Source organism: Pseudonaja textilis, chromosome 2 (assembly GCF_049901715.1).
Source record: "Pseudonaja textilis isolate UNSWEBS1 chromosome 2, rPseTex1.2, whole genome shotgun sequence".
NCBI lineage: Eukaryota > Metazoa > Chordata > Lepidosauria > Squamata > Elapidae > Pseudonaja > Pseudonaja textilis.
This window is the reverse complement of record NC_141991.1, coordinates 27,634,750-27,655,193: the sequence shown is the minus strand read 5'-3', so window position 1 is coordinate 27,655,193 and position 20,444 is coordinate 27,634,750. Positions and strand designations below refer to the sequence as shown.

Genomic DNA, 20,444 nt, shown 5'->3' with positions numbered 1-20,444 from the left:
ATAAATTTATGGGGCTGCTAGATATCCTTTAATCATTTCACAATTTCTTGGAATCATAAATGTATTTTTAAAAAAATAAACATTCCCTGCGAAAAAAAAACTTTGTACGGCTGCATAAAAGCTACACTGGCATGCACATGGTAGAAAGGATGTAAGATTCAAGAAGTACCGATCCTGAAAAAGATCCATTCAAAAGCATTGCAAGAACATTTTTTGATGTAAACGAGATGAGATTGTAAAAGAAATGAAAATAACTTAGCTAGTGCAGTGTCACTCAATTCTACTTATTAAACCTGGCCAGAAAGTATCTCCCAATGTACAACCAGTCCAAAAAACATCAACAAGTAGAAGACTATATAATGGTGAAAATGAGGGGCACTGGAGAGTTCCAGATTTAAGTCTACCTTTAACCACTGAAACTCTCTGGGACCTTCAGCCAGTCACGGTCAGCCCAATTTACCTCAGAGGATTGTTTGCGTGGGAAAAATGAAGAAGAGTGCTACGTTTATCTTAAGCTCCTAAACCAAAGTGGGATATAATGCAAATACAGAGATAAAGGCCAAAATAAAAATGAATAAATAGCTCTTCATGAAAACAGTTTACAGATTAATGAAAACTTCACAAATATTGCAAAAATTACATGACTCAGAAACCAGCAGCACATCATAATCCCCTTATATAAGGCTACATTATGACAACACTTGGAGCCTATTGATCATTTTGATTTTTATATATAAAAAGGAATAATAGAGAGCCCAAAAATGTGTAAAAAAAGGCAACTAATATGATCAGGAGGATGGAGTAAATGACTGCAACACAAGGAGCTTTTTAAAGCTGAAAAAGATAAATGGAAAATGACAAGAGACTTACAGAAGTTGATAGATTTTTTTCCCCAGTCTTAACTTTTTATGAATTAAGATGAATCAGTGCATTAAGAATAAATCTAAACCTTATTCTTAGTGCACTGATTCATCTAACATTTGTACATATACCAAAATTAGAGGTGGAACCCGTAACTGAAATGTGAGGTAATGATTGTCAATTTAAGTTGCTTAAAGATGAACTAAACGAGTTCCGGGAAAGCAATGCTGTCAATATCTATTAAACATGTAAACTATGCTTCTAAATACTTCCCAGAGATGGCTATGCTATTAGACAGCTGTTGCAGTGGTGTTCTGCTTGTCAATTTTTATAGTGAACACATTCGAATTAGATCCTGGGAAAAAATATTTCATCAAAAATGCAGGATTTTTCTTGCGCTACTTTTTGATCTGTTCCTTGCATACCACGTAGCTAGGCAAACAACCAACTGTCCCATGAAAAGCAGCTTCAGCATTCGGCATGACCTTTTAAGAATTACATAGAGCCAAATCTATTATAAGAAAAGCAAACCAATGAAAACTCCCAAGTTAGCATATAAAAGTCAAAACCTATTACCACTTAGTTCTATCAATTTTATTAGCTTTTGTTGTTACATTATATATTTAATGTAATACAAAATTACATTAAATAACTCATAAAATAATAATGTTAATGTTTAGAAATTTTGAAAAATGTAAATGTATGTTATTTGTCTGAAATAACATATGTTAGTTATTTCAGACAAATACAAGGTTCCAATAATCTCTGGAAGTGCAAATTTGTAATAATGTAGGGTTGCAAATTCAGGCCCACATAAAGGTTGTACATATGTGTATGTTTCACTGATTGTTGTATGAAATAGGAAATCTGTCTACATCAAACTCACCTTCCCTACAAAGTCGCATCGCTTCTCGGTTTTTACCATACTCTTTAAAATTTTCTTCTAAAGCTGCTCCTGTGAGGATATAACAAACAAAAGAAAAATGTTAGTTTGTAGTTAGTTTTAGAGTGTCAGCTACATGGCAAATTATATTCTGATTAAATCCAAAACATTCAGTGCAACAGTGATATAAAATGAATTTGTCTTATGTCTGTCTCCCCACCTTACATAAAACGGTTTAAATTCACCTGATAGGAAAAAATTCTTAAGATACAAAAAGCATGTAATATATATTTTCCTTCCCTCTTTAAAAGTAAGTATTATAACAAACATAGATAACATAAAGGATTTCATATGGTTTAGAAGTCAAATACTAAAAAAAAAATCTGTTACAAAAATAATTTTATAAGAATTAAAAATTAACTTTCTGCATACAACTTTGCTTTGGAACAAAGAGACTTCTCTGCAGTGGCTCCTTAATTTTGAAATGCTTTCCTCTGAATATGAATTAGAGTGACATCCCTAGCCATTTCATTGCTAGATTCAAACATGTTGATTCAAGTATTTTAAAACTGATCTAGTGTTTATATGCTCCTTTTATCTATACCCTGACGGGGTGAATGGCCATAAATGGCCTAAAAATGTTAGTAGGCAATCATCATCATCTGGAAAGATGCTATCTTTCAAAACCTGACCCTGGACTTTAATACAACCATGAAATCAAATCAATACCCTCCATTTATTTAACAAGTGGCAGATTCACCTCATAGCTCCACTGTTTTTATTCTGAAAAGGACAGTTAGAATTCCTACTGTCAAACATTATATCACAAACTTCATGCTCAAATCCCATAAGCAACATAAATTTGAGGGGAGACAAGTTTATAAGGTGCATTCTCCAACTTCTCAGGGTTAAACTAAATCTACCGTTCGTTGAAGCCAAGATCAATGTATGCTTATTTCAAAAACCTACCAATGCGATAAAATGTTAGAATCTGCAGGGTGAAAAAAGCTAAAGATGGAAAGACCAACTCTGTAGGGCTCCTGAAAGTTCAACCCTTCACCAGTTCAATGGAAAATAGGCATTTGATCAGTTGTCCCACATGCTGGCATATTATTGTCAGCTATTGTCTTACCAATAGGTTTGCAGAGCAATTGTAGTATTGGCATGCCAGGTAATGCCTTCATGGGATGTGTGAGGCATAAAGAAAAGTTTCCTAAATATAATATATATTTTAGCAATACTTTGAACCTAGCAAGAGGCTTTGATTTCACAAGCTCCAGAAGTGGACATACCTCTTTGGTGCCAGACAATGACAATGACAATAAGGGCAATTTGAAATGTTGCATGTTTGATGCAGGCTTGAGAGGAAAAGTTTTAGTTTCTACTCTCAATTCTCTTCCAAATAAAGTTTTGCAGGTTGGAGTTGCATTTTTGTTGTATGGCAAACTGCCTTATATATCTTCCTGGTAGTATATTTTGTGTAAGCTATTAGAAATTACATAACAGTTTTATGTAGCGTATTTTTAAATTATTATTATAATTTTGTCTCTTATTTTGGCTGCTTAAAGATGCGTGCAACAGACATTATGTATTACATCACAACTTTATTCCTGGTGATCTGATACTTTCTAAGTCTGAAAAAATAGCTCATTCAGTATTTGGATGTATTAATACTTTCCATACTTTAACTTTTACACACAAGTACATCATGAAACATATCCAGAATATCATTTCTATCATAATAATGATTTACAGGATCACATTAACCTTCCTGCCATATTTACATTATCTTGTCTCATCTTCTTCTTCCTTGTAGCTAAGGAATAGCTAGGACACTTTTGCTTCCACTTTTAGTTGCACTTCTGAAGCAGGAACTATTAGTTAACATTAATAAGCTTACCTAGAAATCACTTTGATTTATTTTAAATTTAACTTGGGTGTTGTTTACAGTTTGTTGCTTCATTGAATGTGGCAAACTGCAGTTAACTAAAGTAAAAACAGGAGAACAGTGTAAACCCAAAGGACTGAGCTTGCTGATACCAAGTAACCCACAGTTAGCATAATGTTAAGCATAGCAAATCTAACATGAAAGTGGGAGAATCATCTGGTGGTCCACTGGCATCAGTATGTTGATGAAACTTATCCTGGGCCACACTCTGCTCTTGATGTCTTATTTTGGTGACTAAAGGCCAAAAAGATCTGGAGGGGCTAAAACTGAACCCTACCTAACAGAGTGTCTATTTGTCTATTGTGGTTCTCTGGCTACTCCAGTGATGCTTCTAGATATGGAAGCACTAGTCCTGAAAGGAAAGACCTGTGACTTTGGGGTCCTCCTGGACTCCTACTTGAACAGCAGTGGAGGCTGTGACGGGGACAGTTTTTGCTCAGCTTTGACTTGTGTGGCAACTGGACCTTACCTGAAGCAAGACATCTTGCTACAGTGACACAGGGTCTCATTACCATCTACTTAGATTACTTACAAAGCACTCTGCTTGGGACTCCCTTTAAAGACCACTCGGATGTCTTATTTTCTCCTAAACGTAACAGCATGGGTATTATTTGGCACTTCCCGGTAGAAGTACGAACAGCTTTGGATCCTGTCCTGGCTTCCTACTGGCATTTGGTTGCCTTAAATTAAACTATTATTCAGTGTTGTCATATTGTGCGATCAAGGAAATGTGCCCTCTCGTTCATGATCCCCAACCTCTGGAGCAGCATTTCCTCAGAAAGAAGGGCAGCGTCCTCTCTCCTAGGGTTCTGGAAATCCCTTGGAACCTGGCTTTGGTTGAAACTCAGGGGCCTGGAATGGCCTCCCATTAGAGTTTAGTTTAACTCAGCTCCAATTTTTAACTGCCATCAGAAGGACTTGAAAATATCTGTTATTTGGATATAATATACGTTATAATATCACTGTATTTCGGAGGGCTCTGTTTTATTTGTATTGCTTTTAAGATTCTTTCAGTCTGGGACGTCTGTTTGTGGTTTTATGTCTCCCCCCCATTTTATGGATATTTTTAGTCTTGTATGCAGCCCAGAGTCTACGGGTGTTGAACAGCTACAACAAATTTAAATAAATAAAATAACAAAACTTAAAGGGATGGTTGTATCCTATAAAGCTCTTCATATTTCATACTACATTATCTTCAGGAATGTGTTTAGAATTAGAATCAGGCTGACCAATTTTATCTCACCCAGAAGCAGCTAATGATTTCTCCCTTTCGGGAGATATGGGGGAAGGGGGAACTCAGGGGCCTGGAATGGCCTCCCATTAGAGTTTAGTTTAACTCAGCTCCAATTTTTAACTGCCATCAGAAGCACTTGAAAATATCTGTTATTTGGATATTTTGTCTTCAAGATTTTACTGTTTTAATACTGACTGTGGATGTCTTTGGTTGTCTATTTCTATGAAACCACTGGGAGTCCTGCAGAATGGTGATGGGCTATAAATCTTATGACTAAATAAAATCATGTCTGCTAATGTTATATTAAATACTCTTGGAGTCTCATTACACTGATTTCTACACAGAGCAAAGAAAGTCCTCTACTTTGTGTGATTTGAAGGAAGAGTACAGTAGACTTCTAAAATCCTCTGGAAACAAAAACTTGCATTATGGGATGTCATCATAATAGAAATAAAAACACCAAGAAATAGCCAATCGCTCTCTTGCTTGCCATGATAAATGAGTTGCGGGACTTAACCTGAAATCTAGCTTTATCATTTGCTTTAAGTGAACACCTCAAGAACAGAGAATGCCCTTATTATTTAAATATAAAATCTCCCTCCAGTGAATCTGAACTCCTGTTGCTTTCATACAAAAAACCCCTCCATGCTGTTTTCCTGGCAGGAACGTGAAGATGAATTACCACTGTCTTCTTCCAGGACTTCTCCCCCCCCCAAAATAAATAAATAAATAAATTCCAAACTACCCCCGAGCTCTGGAATTTCCTGGTGGTCTCTCATCCCTGATCAGTCAAAGCACATGGGTTGGTGTTGTTTTTTGTGCTTTTGTTTTATAATCACCCAAGGTCAGCTAGGTACTGCCACCTTTCTGGGCAAGATTTACCTGAGTGACCTACCTATGTATGTATAAGCCTAAGGATACAGACAAGGTAGTGTGAGGTGGAGTAAGAGACATAAACAGGACCTTCTCGTCCAACTCTCTCTCTCTCTCTCTCTCGCTGCCCCCCACCCACCCACTCCCCACCTCTTACTCTGGGGCAGATTATCAGACCATTCCGGCAGAAGAGCGTTTGGCGACCAGCTGTGTTAACCCTGTCGCTGCCGGGCAGAGCCCTCCCCTCCCCTCTCCCTCCCTGCCCTCCCCTCCCCCACGAAAAGAAGGGACTCCCTCGCTCGCTCACCATCGTTGCCGTGAAGTTTAGCAGCGTCGACCCAATGGCTCCAGGGCTGCCCCAGCATTGCCTCCGGGCTAGGCAAGGACCTGCGCTCCCCGACGGTCGCCATTGCTGCGCTGGTGGCGCTGGTTGCACTGGCGGGGATGGTGGTGGTGGCGGTGGCGGTGGTGGTGGTGGCGGGGCCGAGGCCGCTCTCGCCGCTGCTTCCTCCGTGCCGGGGCCGCCGCTGCTGCCTGCTGGCCGCCGCCGCCACCGCCGCTCTGCGTTGCTCCCCTCTGACGTCAGCCACGGCCCGCGCCGACATTCTTTCCGCTGCTACAATGTAACGAGAAAAGTCATCAGGCTTCTTTTAAGGTGGCGCAGCCGCTTAAGGAAGTTCCCAAAGAATCGCCCGCTCGCCGGAGCTCGGAATCGGGGCTGCCGCTTACAGGCACCGCGCCGGGGAGAACAACGCGAGGCCTCGCATCGCCTTTGTTTCCCATCAATCTCCCCGACAAGCCGGATCGGAGCTGTTGTCGGGCCCCCGCGTTGGCTCTCTCTCTCTCTCAGCTCGGGAAGGGCACCAGCATTTTTTTCTCCCCGCCCGCCCGCCGCGGCGCGCTTAAAGACAAGGAGGCAAGGCGATCCACGCTAAGGCGGCCGGAGGCATCGGAGATCCTGACTCGGCGCCCCCACCCCGGTCCCGGTCAAAGTGCTTCTCGGGAGCCCGCCGTCCAAATGCAAGGCGGACACGTCCCCCAGACGGCCATCCGGGGGAGCCAACAGCCCGGGCTCAAGCGTCCCTCTTCGCCCTCGCCCACATCGCACTTTCGCGCAGGCAGCCCCGAAGTCGCGAAACTCCACGGCGAAAGGAAGTTGTTTATTTTAGGCGTCTCGCAAAGTCCGGGCGCATCACTGCTTGCGCCCGCCTCTTTCCTCTCCTTTCGCAGGCGAGCAGGGTCTTAAAGGGACAAGAGGAACCACCTCGGGCTTCCTCTCCCAGCCAGCCAGCCAGCCAGCCTCCCTCCCCGCCCCGCAGCCAGGAAGCCCGGGCGGCGATCGGCCCTCCTCAACGTCCGACGGTTTCGTTTTTACGAAGACGTCGCTTCTCCCCCACCCCCCTCCACACACACACACACACCCAAAACAAACCACCCTACTCTTGACACACACATTGAACCCACGCCCTTGGTGGCGCGCGTTAGTCTTGATGCCTTTTTTCAGGGCTACCTTAAGACAAGACGCCTCCCTCCCACCTTAAAAGTTTTCACGTCAAGCACAGGAACGGAGGCTGAATAGGAAACAAGCAGGAAACTAACCTCATCTATGCAACTCATCTCCCGCCCCCCCCCTCTCCGCCCCGCTCTCGCGGACACCTTCCTTCCACTAATGTCACCGACGATCTTGCCTTAAAAGGTCTCATTTAATATTTAAATCGCTTCGCATCGATCCGCCAATAAGAAAAAGTTAGGCTCCTGCTTGCTTGCGAAAGTCGCCGAGGTGGTTTTTTTTTTTTTTTTTTACATCTGTCAAAACCAGGAGCGAAGAAAAAGGCTTGACAAATCCGGCGCCTGGGTTTAAAAGGCAGCAGCAAAAGCAGCACATATATTTTTGTTATTTTTTTTTTTTTGCCCCCGTAAAAGTTTAAAGGTGATTAGGAAGAATTATTACCCGCTTAACTTTTTCCTTGCCCCCCCACCCCCCTGCTGCAGGAAGTTCTTTTTAATGTGAACATGAAATCTGGTGACATTTTGGGGTATAATTTGTCAGATGTGCCTTATTTAAGAAGTTTTTGCTTCTTTTTCTACTTCAGACCAGACCGATTTTGTAAATACATGTTACTTTATATAGGATGGCGGTTTGTTAAACTGGCAGTCCCAAAGGTGCTTTTTCTCAAGAGGCAACTGGACTGTCTGGTTTTTCTTTGAAGACGTTTCGCTTCTCATCCAGTCAGAGCTGAAGAAGCTTCTTGGATGAGAAGCGAAACGTCTTCAAAGAAAAACCAGAAAGTCCAGATGCCTCTTGAGAAAAAGCACCTTTGGGACAACCATGACCTGGATGACTGAGAATCTCCATAGATGTTAAACTGGCAGGTTTCATCTTATGTTAAATTGTGCTCAGCTTTTTTAAACTGTACTTTTTACCAGTAGATCAAATGAAGTGGTTCCTTAAACACTTGCAAAAGAAGTCAAGGCAAATATATTTCCCTCACTTGACTGATAGATTATGAGAAATTAATTTCAACATCATCTGTGGAGCTATAAAAAATCCATAGTGCACCTCAAAAAACAAGTTTGATTGGCGTTTCTATAAACGTTCCTTCTAGAAGTGGAATGGGACTCATCTGTCTGTTTATTATTCAACAGCAGTTTAATTATTCCTGATATTACTCCTACCACCAGGAATAAATGCTGTAAAAGAAACTGACAGAAAAAGTCAGACAGGACTGCCCTAAAATGAATTTCTATTTTCAGATATTAATATCCAGTTGCTAATCTGCTGCTCAGGCTGATCCCGATTTCAGATTTACTCAAAAATAAAGTCCATTGAATCCAATGAAAGATAACACTTATTCCCATGATTAGTTACTGAGCTTCTGTGGCATTTAATGGTTAAATAAATGTACCAGGAATGCATTTTAAATGAACAGAAATCAAAATAGAATATTTTCATATGGCTTACTTTGTCTCAAAAATTGTTAGTAGTTTCTGGGGTATTTTAGAAGACATTATATACAGGAGTCTCTGTGGTTAAACTGGGAGAAGACTAAAAGACAATGTTATTTGAAAATTCCATTCTGGCTATCGACTATTGAAGCATTTTCTTATCCTATAATATATAAAAAGGAACAAACAGTTAGATATGGTCAAATATTGAATGAAAAGGGTGAACTTAAATCTATAGAAAAATTAGAGGAACAAGGTATAAAGATGAATTGGTTTTCATATGCGCAAATACATTCAAGGTATGATAAAGATTCTAAAACAGAAGGCTTCTATGATAAACTGACTGATTTAAATAAGATTTTGACAGGTACTGATGAAAAGGTGATTAAAAAATTGTATGGATATTTATTAGAAATTAAACTAGAAGAAGAACAAGTTAAAGAAACAATGATTGCTTGGGGGAAGAATTTTGGATATGGGATTGATCCAGAGAAATGGCAAAAATTGTGGTCTCAAAATTATAAAATGATAATGTCAACAGCATATAAAGAAAATTTGTATAAGATGTTTTACAGGTGGCATTCCCCCCACCCCCAAGAATAGCAAGAATGTTCAAGAACAAATCTGAAAAATGTTGGAAATGTCATCAGATACCTGGCTCATATTACCATATGTGGTGGACTTGTGCGGATGCTAAAAAATATTGGTCTAAAATCCACACGTGGTTGGAAAAAATGACAAAAAAGCATATAGATTTGAAACCAGAGATATTTTTATTGGGAATTTTACCTGAAATATATAGTTAAGAATTGAAATACCTGATTGTAAATGTATTAACAGTGGCTAGGATTGTATTTGCTAAAAATTGGAAAAATGAGAAAATACCATCACCATCAGAGGAAATCATTAAGAAAATATTGGAATGTGCTGAAATGAGTAGACTGACATTTGAAATCAGAGAACAAGATGATAAACAATTTTATAAAATTGGGGATCTATTCTATCAATGGTTAGACAATAAAACATGGTAATGAAATATGTAGTTTCTTAGAAAATAATAAATATATAAAGAGGTATTCTTTTCTTATTATATCTACAAAATGATTGTAGGATAGATTTGAGATGCTAATATAAACTGTCATGAACCAATTTAAGTTAAATATGATTATTTTTTAATACTTGATTGAAAATATGAGAATATGTACAATGTAATTGTAATTGAAGACTATGAAATGGAAGCACAAAACAATTTGTAAGCCAACTGGCACACTATATGTATATATGGGGAAGATGGCTTGATGTTTTTATGTTTTGTTTGTCTATGTTCATTTTAAAAACCAGTAAAAATTAAAAAAAAATGTTAGTAGTTTCTAATAACAGTGACTAGGCAACAAAATGTGTAAGATTGGAAAGATAGAAAATTGCCATTTTATTTCTAGTAGAAGTCAACGGGCTTTAAATGATACTCAAAGCAATCTTAAGAGAAAATTGAAAGCATTCAAGTATAATTGAATGGACTGACAAGTTAAACATAAAGTTTAAGGAACAAAAAAAGATGGATTATACAATCTAAAGAGAAACCCTAGCAGCTACTACCTAAGTATTGTGAGATAGGCATACAGGGACTTTTGCTTAAGTGTTTAAAATATGCTTAAAATACATCCAAATATCACAAGACCTGAATCATTATAAGATTCAATTTAAATAAACTACTGTTTTGGAGTATATGGACAATAGTTTATAACAAGAAAGAATCCAAAGGATGGATTTTATATATCCAAATTTTAAAAAAAGTTTGAGGGCTACCCTAAGAGTCTAAATGCAAAAAATGAGAACATAATTCAAAATAGATTATCTCAATTAGAAAGGCTTAATTTTAATTTATACATTGTTACCAGTGAATAAATGCAGACTGAAATAGATTTCATGTAGTAAGCATATAAACTATTCCTCATATGACATTTTTTAAGGCAGCTTGTTACATGGTTTCCCTACACAACATTATGAATCTCTATGTTTTATCACATGTTCAGAAATTCTAGCTGATAGAGGCAATCCACATGGCAAACAAGTCTACACAATAAAGCCAATGTGTGACCAGCCACTGTGTAAAGCAGCATTCACATATTACAAAATGTAGACTGCAACATATTCATGTCCAATTTAAGTTACAGTGTTTTGCCACTTATGTAGATTCAAATGTTTGGAGTTAAGTTACTGCATATATGAACTATCCTTTCAGATAATTCACTGTCTTTTATACAGTGAGTTAAAACTATTAAGATGTCACTCAAATCACAGGCAATTGTGTAATGGCTTAAGCTTAACAAATATTGAATGCCAAGGTCCATTACCAAACTCTGAAGTCTTATGGGATACATTAGCAGTGAGATGCCAACTACAGTTAGCACTATTCTGCCAGCAAAGTAGCTGAAGAGAATGAGAGAAGGAATCCGTCTGAAAAAAAACAGAATCAAAAACTATTCAAGCATTTCTGCCAGCTACTACTGGAAAGAATTAGTCTCATTATTTAGATGAATAGCATATATTACAAGTATACAAGACTCTATTTCTATTTCAACTGACTTGTAATCAGGTGTATTGAATGCAATATTACAATTATAAATCATAGTTTACAAGCTACTTTCACACATCATGGTAATTCAAGTAATGTATAAACAAACCATAGATTTAGAATGATATGTAAAATGCAGCCATTCATTTTCAAAGCCAGAGATACAGGTAGGCTCCCGAAACTTTTTTTAAAAAAATTCAAAATATACAGGGGCTGTATTATTTATTCTAAATTTTGCATATTTTTCTATCAAGTTACCAAGAGTTGCCTATGAATGATCAAGTGGAATTCTGTTTTCTATCTTTCATTTTCTTTCTACTGTTCAGGTGTTTCTGACACTAATGCAGGTGACACAGCACTAGTCAAGAACAAGGAGCTATCAACAGGTTTGAGAAAATTAGAGAGTGGGGGGAGGGAGACACACCTAGAAACTTCCCTGAATGAAAATTGTCAGTGACCAGAGAAGACCATCTGTCTATAGCTGAGGGGAGGCGTTGATAAAATAGGAACTTGTGAGGCAGAGAAGAATATGCTATTGTCAAAAAAGACTGGGCCAACTCTGGAATACTAACTTAAGAACTCTTTCCTTCTATAATTTATAGCAATTCATACTGATTTTTTTTCTCATATTATGAAAATTGTTTCTGGAAGTAAGCAGCATAGTTCTTCTGAAAATATTCATTTTATTCAAATGAGTTTGGCTTGTGGTATAAGTCCTTTCCATTTACAGATATTTCTACCACAAGTATAACATGTTTTCTAATCATGTTATTTATTTTTAAAAGTTTTTCCATTAAAAAAGTTTTGTGTTATTCCCCTTCCAAACATTTCACGTTTAGCTTTGTTGTTTATTTACTTTTTAATAAAGTATTTCTTTAACCTATATATAATGTATACATAATCGTGTTTTATTGTACCATTTAACCTAATTAAATATTCTAAAATATCTCTGTTCTTACCAGAAATGTCTTACATCCTATACAATGTGAGTCAGGTCTCAGAGATTCACCAACCATACTGTATAACTGACTCTTTTTAGATTTCACTGAAAGGTTTAGGCAGTATGTAGTAAAGAAGAAATAGAGTATGATTACTCTTTGACAAATGTAGGAATATATGCTTGTAGTGTTGAGAGATTGACATGATTATGTGCTAATTAACAACTTGACCAATATTGTTGCTGGTTAATGACTTTCAAAACAGTTGAACTAGAAATTAAAATAAGAATTAATTTTCTGATCATTGGAATTGCTACATCATTTGCTTTACTATTATTATAACAGTAGTTTCCAGAATTCACAGAATCTTCCACTAAAAGTGAATCTAAGATGAAATACACAAGGAGTATATTTTGCAATTACAGAATAATTAATATAAGAAGCTGTTTACTAAAAAGCCAATGTCAAGTTTTATGAAAAAGGTTTTTCTCCTATTTGTAGTCTTCATGGAAACAACTGAAATAGTAACATTGGTGTTACATATTTGCTTCCTTCATATCATTTGTGTCTTTCTTTTTTTCTGTCTTACTCTTTCTGATCAGTTAGCTTTCTCAAGATTGAAATATTTAATATGGTTACTTGTGTGTTTTACCACACTTGAGAAAAGAGCTTTAAATACTTGCAGAGCTAATTTGTGAAAATATTTTTTTGCTAGGGTAGTAGCTCTTTACCTATTGAATTTTATAATCACTCAAAATATTCTGGCATAGCATTACATCAATACACTGGGTACAAGATACAAGAAATGATTAAAGAACTGTGGTTGTACATTCTAAAATAACTTTGCCCTCCCCTCTGCCTGATATATATATAATATACACACACACATACTGCTCAAAAAAAAAAAGCGAACACAAAAATACAACATCCTGGATCTGAATGAATGAAATACTCTTATTAAATACTTTGTTCATTACATAGTTGAATGTGCTGACAACAATCACACAAAAATTATCAATGGAAATCAAATTTAGCAACCCATGGAGATCTAGATTTGGAGTTACACTCAAAATTAAAGTGGAAAAAAACACTACAGGCTGATCCAATTTTGATGTGATGTCCTTAAAACAAGTCAAAATGAGGCCCAGTTGTGTGTGTGGCCTCCACATGCCTGTATGACCTCCCTATTCCTGGACATGCTCCTGATGAGGTGGCAGGTGGTCTCCTGAGGGATCTCCTCCCACACCTGGACTAAAGCATCCCCCAACTCCTGGACAGTCTGTGATGCAACGTGGCATTGGTGGATGGAGCGAGACATAATGTTCAGATGTGTTCAATTGGATTCAGGTCTGGGGAACGGGCGGGCCAGTACATAGCATCAATGCCTTCGTCTTGCAGGAACTGCTGACACACTCCACTCACATGAGGTCTAGCATTGTCGTGCATTAGGAGGAACCCAGGGCCAACCGCACCAGCATATAGTCTCACAAGGGATCTGAGGATCTCATCTCAGTACCTAATGGCAGTCAGGCTACCTCTGGCGAGCACATGGAGGGCTGTGCGGCCCCCTAAAGAAATGCCACCCCACACCATTACTAACCCACTGACAATTCGGTCATGCTGGAGGATGTTGCAGGTAGCAGAACATTCTCCACAGTGTCTCCAGACCCTGTCACCTCTGTCACATGTGCTCAGTGCGCACCTGGTTTTATCTGTGAAGAGCACAGGGCACCAGTGGAGAATTTGCCAATCCTGGTGTTCTCTGGCAAATGCCAAACGTCCGGCAGGGTGTTGGGCTGTAAGCACAATCCCCACCTGTGGACGTTAGACCCTCATACCACCCTCATGGAGACTGTTTCTGACCGTTTGAGCAGCCACGTGCACATCTGTGGCCCGCTGGAGGTCATTTTGCAGGGCTCTGGCAGTGCTCTTCCTGTCCCTCCTTGCACAAAGGTGGAGGTAGCAGTCCTAATGCTGGGTTGTTGCCCTCCTATGGTCTCCTCCACATCTCCTGATGTACTGGTCTGTCTCCTGGTAGCGCCTCCATGTTCTGGACACTACGCTGACAGATACAGCAAACCTTCTTGCCACAGCTCGCATTGATGTGCCAGCCTGGATGAGCTGCACTACCTGAGCCACTTGTGTGGGTTGTAGACTCCGTCTCATGCTACCACTAGAGTGAAAGCACCGCCAGCATTCAAAAGTGACCAAACCATCAGCCAGAAAGCATAGGAACTGAGAAGTGGTCTGTGGTCACCACCTGCAGAACCACTCCTTTATTGGGGATGTCTTGCTAACTGCCTATGCTTTCCACCTGTTGTCTATTCCATTTGCACAACAGTATGTGAAATTGATTGTCAATCAGTGTTGCTACCTAAGTGGACAGTTTGATTTCACAGAAGTATGATTGACTTGGAGTTACATTGTGTTGTTTAAGTGTTCCCTTTATTTTTTTGAGAAGTGCGTATACTTACATGTATGGATTCAGCTTTGTTCGGTTATCTTCCCATGTCATTATAGTTGTGCTTTTAAAGTTGTAGCAACATTTCGGGAGAATCTCATCTGCCATCATCAGGCTTCTGTATTGTGTTTGTCTATGAGTCAGACTTTTACAGCCGTTTCTGTTTTAAATTTGGTGCTAGCCTACTGCTGTGCCAGAATGGTTTTTTCTTCATCCTGATTGGTTGGGAGTCTTGGTCTGTGTTTATTGGTCTTGGCATTTGCTGTGTTCTGCTTGATTGGTGTTTCTAATTTCTTCTGTCTGTTTTGTAGCCATTTTTTGTCTTATTGGCTGGCAACATTGTGTTTCCTGTATTGGAGGCTTTTAGTGCGGCTTGGCTTCGAGTAAACGGAGGGCTATCAGTTATTAGGAAGCTAGGTTTCATCTGGGTGCCTGGTTGGGGTGTGTTTGAGCTGGAGGTGTCCGGGGAGTCTGTTTGTGCCCAGGTGTTTGCTTGGCTTGTGATGTGGAGATTTTTTTGTTTGTGAGTGCAGGCTTCCAAATAATTGACAGTCTGGTGGAATCATCTCTTCTATTCATGCTTTCAGGTCTTTTTTCAATCTCTATGACTTCTCTGATGATTCTGTGGCTGGGGTTTTCTATAGTGGCTAGGGTTTTGGTGCCATTGAAGTTGATGCTATGACCTGTTGCTTTCGTGTGTTGGACTAGTGAGGAAGTGTGTTCCAGCTTTTTTTACTGCATTTTTGTGTTCATCCAGGCGGGTACTTATCCTTCTATTGGTCTGTCCAATGTATGTGGCAGGGCATATGAGGTCCCCTGCACATCATGCCCCTGCCACATCCATTGGACATGGTATTTAGGTTTCTTCAAGTATTCGGCTATAATAAAAGCACAAATATTAAGACATGGGAAAATACCCGAAGAAACCTAAATACCATCTATCTATCTATCTATCTATCTATCTATCTATCTATCTATCTATCTATCTATCATCTTCTTAAGTTTTCGTGGGTACTTACATGTATGGCATTCAGCTTTGTTCGGGTATTTTCCCACGTCATTGTAGTTAAAGTTGTAGCAATGTTTCGGCAGAATCTCATCTGCCATCATCAGGCTTCTGTATAGTGTTCATCTGGATGACGTGGGAAAATACCCGAACAAAGCTACAAAGCTGAATGCCATACACACACACACACACACACACACACACTCATCTGATGAACTCAATACAGAAGCATGATGATGGCAGATGAGATTCTGCTGAAACGTTGCTACAACTTTAAAAGCACAATTATAACGACGTGGGAAAATACCCGAACAAAGTTGAATACCATACATGTAAGTACCCGCGAAAACTTAAGGATAGATAGATAGATAGATAGATAGATAGATAGATAGATAGATATAAATAAATTAGGTTTCTTCAGGTATTTTCCCATGTCTTAATATTTGTGCTTTTATTATAGCCAAATACCTGAAGAAACCTAAATACCTAAATACTGTACATATATCACATGCCAAAATGAAGTGACAAGAAGTTGAAATTGTTTAACATCTAACTGAGAAAGGAGGAAAAATGTATTTTACATTGTACAGAGAATCTGTGGTCTCAGAAATTATTTTGCAATCGTTTTAAAGTTCATGCATATTATTATTTACCTTTCTTATCACAAAGTATTTGTTACACAAAATACATGTCATGTTTTATTTAAAATATGCTATTAGTTTTCACTGAGGCTATGGGGTAATCTCATCACACATCTGTAAACTCTAATGATACTTGACAACAGATTCATTAAAAACATCAAATTAACTCTACTATACGAATTAAAAGTATATTTTTGAAAGTATAGTACATATAACTTGAGAAGAAAAGTAGAGATTCCAGGAAAAAGTAAGAAGAATATGAGTTTAATAATTTTCTAAGAGAAAGAGTTATAGTCCAATAATATGTGGCTGATATGACTGCTAAGCCTACAGGTGAGAGGCTGAGTTGCAAATGAATGAATCAAGCAACCTTGAGATCAACATCAAAGAGAGGTCTGACTGATAACATTGAGTGATGATGATTTTAGAAACATTGGAAGATGCATCATCCTCTCTTTAACATTTGTTGTAGACCAGAATATATGATAGAATAATGTGAAGATGCCATGATGTATATACAGAGGTATGACAATGCTTCATTCATTAATGAATATGCAATCCATACTAGCTAGAAATAGGATAGTATTTTTTATTTGAATCAGCAGCCAAATAATCAGCCAGATTTATTCACAGAAATACTCAACTTTAAGAGAAAGTTGATCATGAAATATATCACTGGAACACATGGTCTCTTCGGTAGGTTATTGCTTAAGTGCTAAGTATGGAATACCAAAAGTGGGCTCTGCCTCATTTGCACTGTCTGCTATGGCTTGATGAAACATCTAAGCCAAGATTACAAGATTAGGACACATTTGTTCCAAGTGAAATAATGAACAACTCAAATTTGTTATTGAAGCATATAATAATCCATGGTCCAAATTGCAGGAGAATCTTAGTGTGTTGCGAAAATGGTACACCCAGTAACAAGTGTGCAAAGCCATTCAATAAGCATACAACAAAAGACAGTTTTCAGAAATGGGATGCTTTGAAGGACATCAAGCGGGACAACAGAAAATGCCAAAAGAACCAGAATCCTCAGAGCAAAGAGACATTTGTTTGTCCTCTTGCTAACAAACATTGAAATCAACAATCATACTGAAGAGAAGCTTTGTCAAGTTTTAATTGAAAAGAAACATGTGACTGAATGAGGGAGAAGGAAGTTATTCTGAGTTCCTATTGGATGCTGGAGAAGACAAAATCAGAGTCAGCATATTCCCCCCAACATTTTAGGCCCTCATTTTACCAACCTCGGAGGGATGGCAGGCTGAGTCAACCTTGAACCGGTCAGGATCTGACTGATGGCAGCCTGTAGAGTTAGCCAGCAATACCGCATTCTAACTGCTCTTCTATGAACAACAGATTAATTTCCTCAGGAGAAATTAATAGCAAAAATAACAAATAGTAACACACTGTGTAACTTGTCAAATAAAGTGATTTTTGATTGCACAATTTTCTTTGTTATTTTTCCTTTTAAAAACAGCTACTAAGTATAGGTAGTCTCCAGTTAGTTCAAAGTTAAACAAGACAACAAAAAGGTATTTATGCCCCAGTGTTGAAATTACAATGGCCCCCACACCTGTGATCATATAACCACATTTTGGGCACTCAACAACCTGTGTTTACAATTGGTGTTTATTTCCAGTTTCTGGCAAAAAAAGCCCCCTACTGAACAATGGGATCATTTGATGACCACATTCACTTAAAGACTGAAAGGGCTCAGCCACATGATGACTCACTTTAAAAAAATATCATGATTTACAAGCATGTGTAAATATGTGGATGTGCCTACTTCTTAAAAAAACTGTCCACTGCCATAGCCGAACCTCTAAGCATAATCTTTGAAAAATCTTTCAGGACCAGCTCCTTGCCAAAACTATAGTCACAAGCCATGGTCATCCCCATCTTCAAAAAGGGAGACCCCAGCCTAGTTGAAAATTACAAACCAATCTCTTTATGCTGCATCACCTGTAAAGTCATGGAATCAATTATTAATCAATCCATCATCCTCCACTTAGAAACAAACAACCTACTCTCTGATAAACAATTTGGTTTTAGGAAAAAGCTATCCTGTAATCTGCAACTCTTACACTGCAGAAACATATGGACTACACAACTCGATCAGGGCAAAGCAATAGATGCAATCTACATAGACTTCTGTAAAGCCTTTGATTCAGTGGTACACGACAAACTACTCCTAAAACTAAAATATTACCGTATCTCTGGACACCTGCATAACTGGATAGAAGCATTCCTGTCAAACAGATAACAAATGGTTAAAATTGGGAGCGTCCTATCAAATTCTGTACCTGTCAGCAGTGATGTCCCCCAAGGCAGTGTTCTAGGACCAACTCTTTTCATACTCTACATAAATGACCTCTGTGATCATATCAAGAGCAACTGCGTTCTCTTCGCTGATGATGTAAAGCTATTCAATACCACAGACAATACTGCTACCCTTCAAAAGGACCTTGACTATGTATCAGAATGGTCAAAAAAATGGCAACTTCAAATCTCAACAAATAAATCCTCTGTCCTACATATTGGAAAAAAAATCAGAAAATAAAATACAGGCTGAATAGTCAAGACCTTCTTGATGATCCAAACTCTGTCAAAGATCTTGGAATACTCATCTCAAATGACCTAAGTGCTAGAGCCCACTGTAACTACATAGCCAAAAACGCGTTAAGAGTTGTTAACCTAATCTCACGTAGCTTTTTCTCTGGCAATATTACACTAATAACTAGAGCATACAAAACATTTGCTAGACCAATACTCGAATACAGCTCATCAGTCTGGAACCCACATTACGTTTCTGATATTAACACAGTGGAGAAAGTGCAGAAACATTTCACAAGAAGAGTTCTCCACTCCTCTACTCGTTGTAGAATACCTTATGCCACCAGACTCGAAATTCTAGACCTAGAAAACCGAGAACTACGACGCCTTTGGTCCGATCTAAGTATAGTATTTACAATCCTACATTGCAGTGTCCTCCCTGTCAATGAATACTTCAGCTTCAGCCATAACAACACAACAGCAAACAATAGATACAAAGTCAAGATTAATCGCACCAAACTTGATTGCAGGAAATACGACTTCAGAAACAGAGTGGTCGATGTCTGGAATATTCTACCTGACTTTGTGGTTTCTTCCCCAAACCTCAAAAACTTTAACCTTAGACTGTCTACTATTGACCTCACCCCTTTCCTAAGAGGTCTGTAGGTGGCGTACATAAGCACACTAACGTACCTACAGTCCCTGTCCTATTGTTCCTTTTATTTTTCTTATATGTATCCATGTATTCATAACTATGTTTTTACTTATACCTATTATCTTGTAAGCAATTGACAAATAAAATAAAAATTAAAAAATAAATAACTGTGGACACAATTATGGTTGTAAGTCAATAACTACTTACAGCTGATGTTAACTAGAATTCAATATATTATACTTTCAATGCACTGAAGCTAAATTCTCAAATTCTCTCATAATAAAGTTTCTCTAAGAAAAACATGTCTTATGCTTTATTATATGCACCTGTGCATATGTGCAATACTAACTAGATACATGCCTTACAGTCTTTCATGAAGCCAATTCCAATACTGAAAAACATAATAAATTAAGTTTAACCAAGAGAAGTTAATGCATTCTGCAACAATGAGAAAAAAAACCCTAATGCTTGTAAACCAGCAGGACAGATATATCTGACACCGAATGAGTTATTTCAGTTCTTGCCCCAAAATATATATAAATAAAAAGTAGACATTAAAAGTCCAGATTTGGTTTATATCGGCCTAGGAACCTTTCTATTAAATTGAGCTAAATCTTTTATTAAAAGTTTATTCTGCAGGAATCTATGTGTTTGAACAGAAGGAAAAAAGTTATAGATCTATATTAAATGATCTATAAAAATGGTCACCAACTTGACAATGGAAGCAATAAATTTGTGGTGATCAAGTGCCAATGTCTAATGTATAGTGAGAGAATGTTTCTAATCTTCTCACATTACAAAAAAAACTTGAATTGGGGAAAGTTCTGTCAAGTGCCAGGAAATCAGGAGATCCAGGCAGTTTAAATG

The 20,444-nt window shown here is 38.2% G+C and overlaps 1 protein-coding gene across 7 annotated transcripts in view; it reads right to left on the bottom strand.

The window, feature by feature from the left end:
* Nucleotides 1–20,444, bottom strand: part of ATXN7 (ataxin 7) — a 129,735-nt gene that overhangs the window by 69,198 nt on the left and 40,093 nt on the right. For 4 of the 7 annotated variants that reach the window (XM_087923601.1, XM_087923603.1, XM_087923600.1 and 1 more), the window contains exons 3-4: nt 6,107–6,415; nt 1,748–1,816 (exon numbers count right to left, since the gene is read on the bottom strand). The exons of 1 other annotated variant lie outside the window; for it this stretch is intronic. In XM_087923601.1, the coding sequence (XP_087779727.1) occupies nt 1,748–1,816; nt 6,107–6,404 (367 nt within the window). In that variant the 5' untranslated portion in view covers nt 6,405–6,415. Of the gene's footprint in view, nt 1–1,747; nt 1,817–6,106; nt 6,416–6,528; nt 7,081–20,444 lie in introns of those variants that run through there. 2 more of the 7 variants (XM_087923602.1, XM_087923599.1) reach the window with 2 other exon arrangements.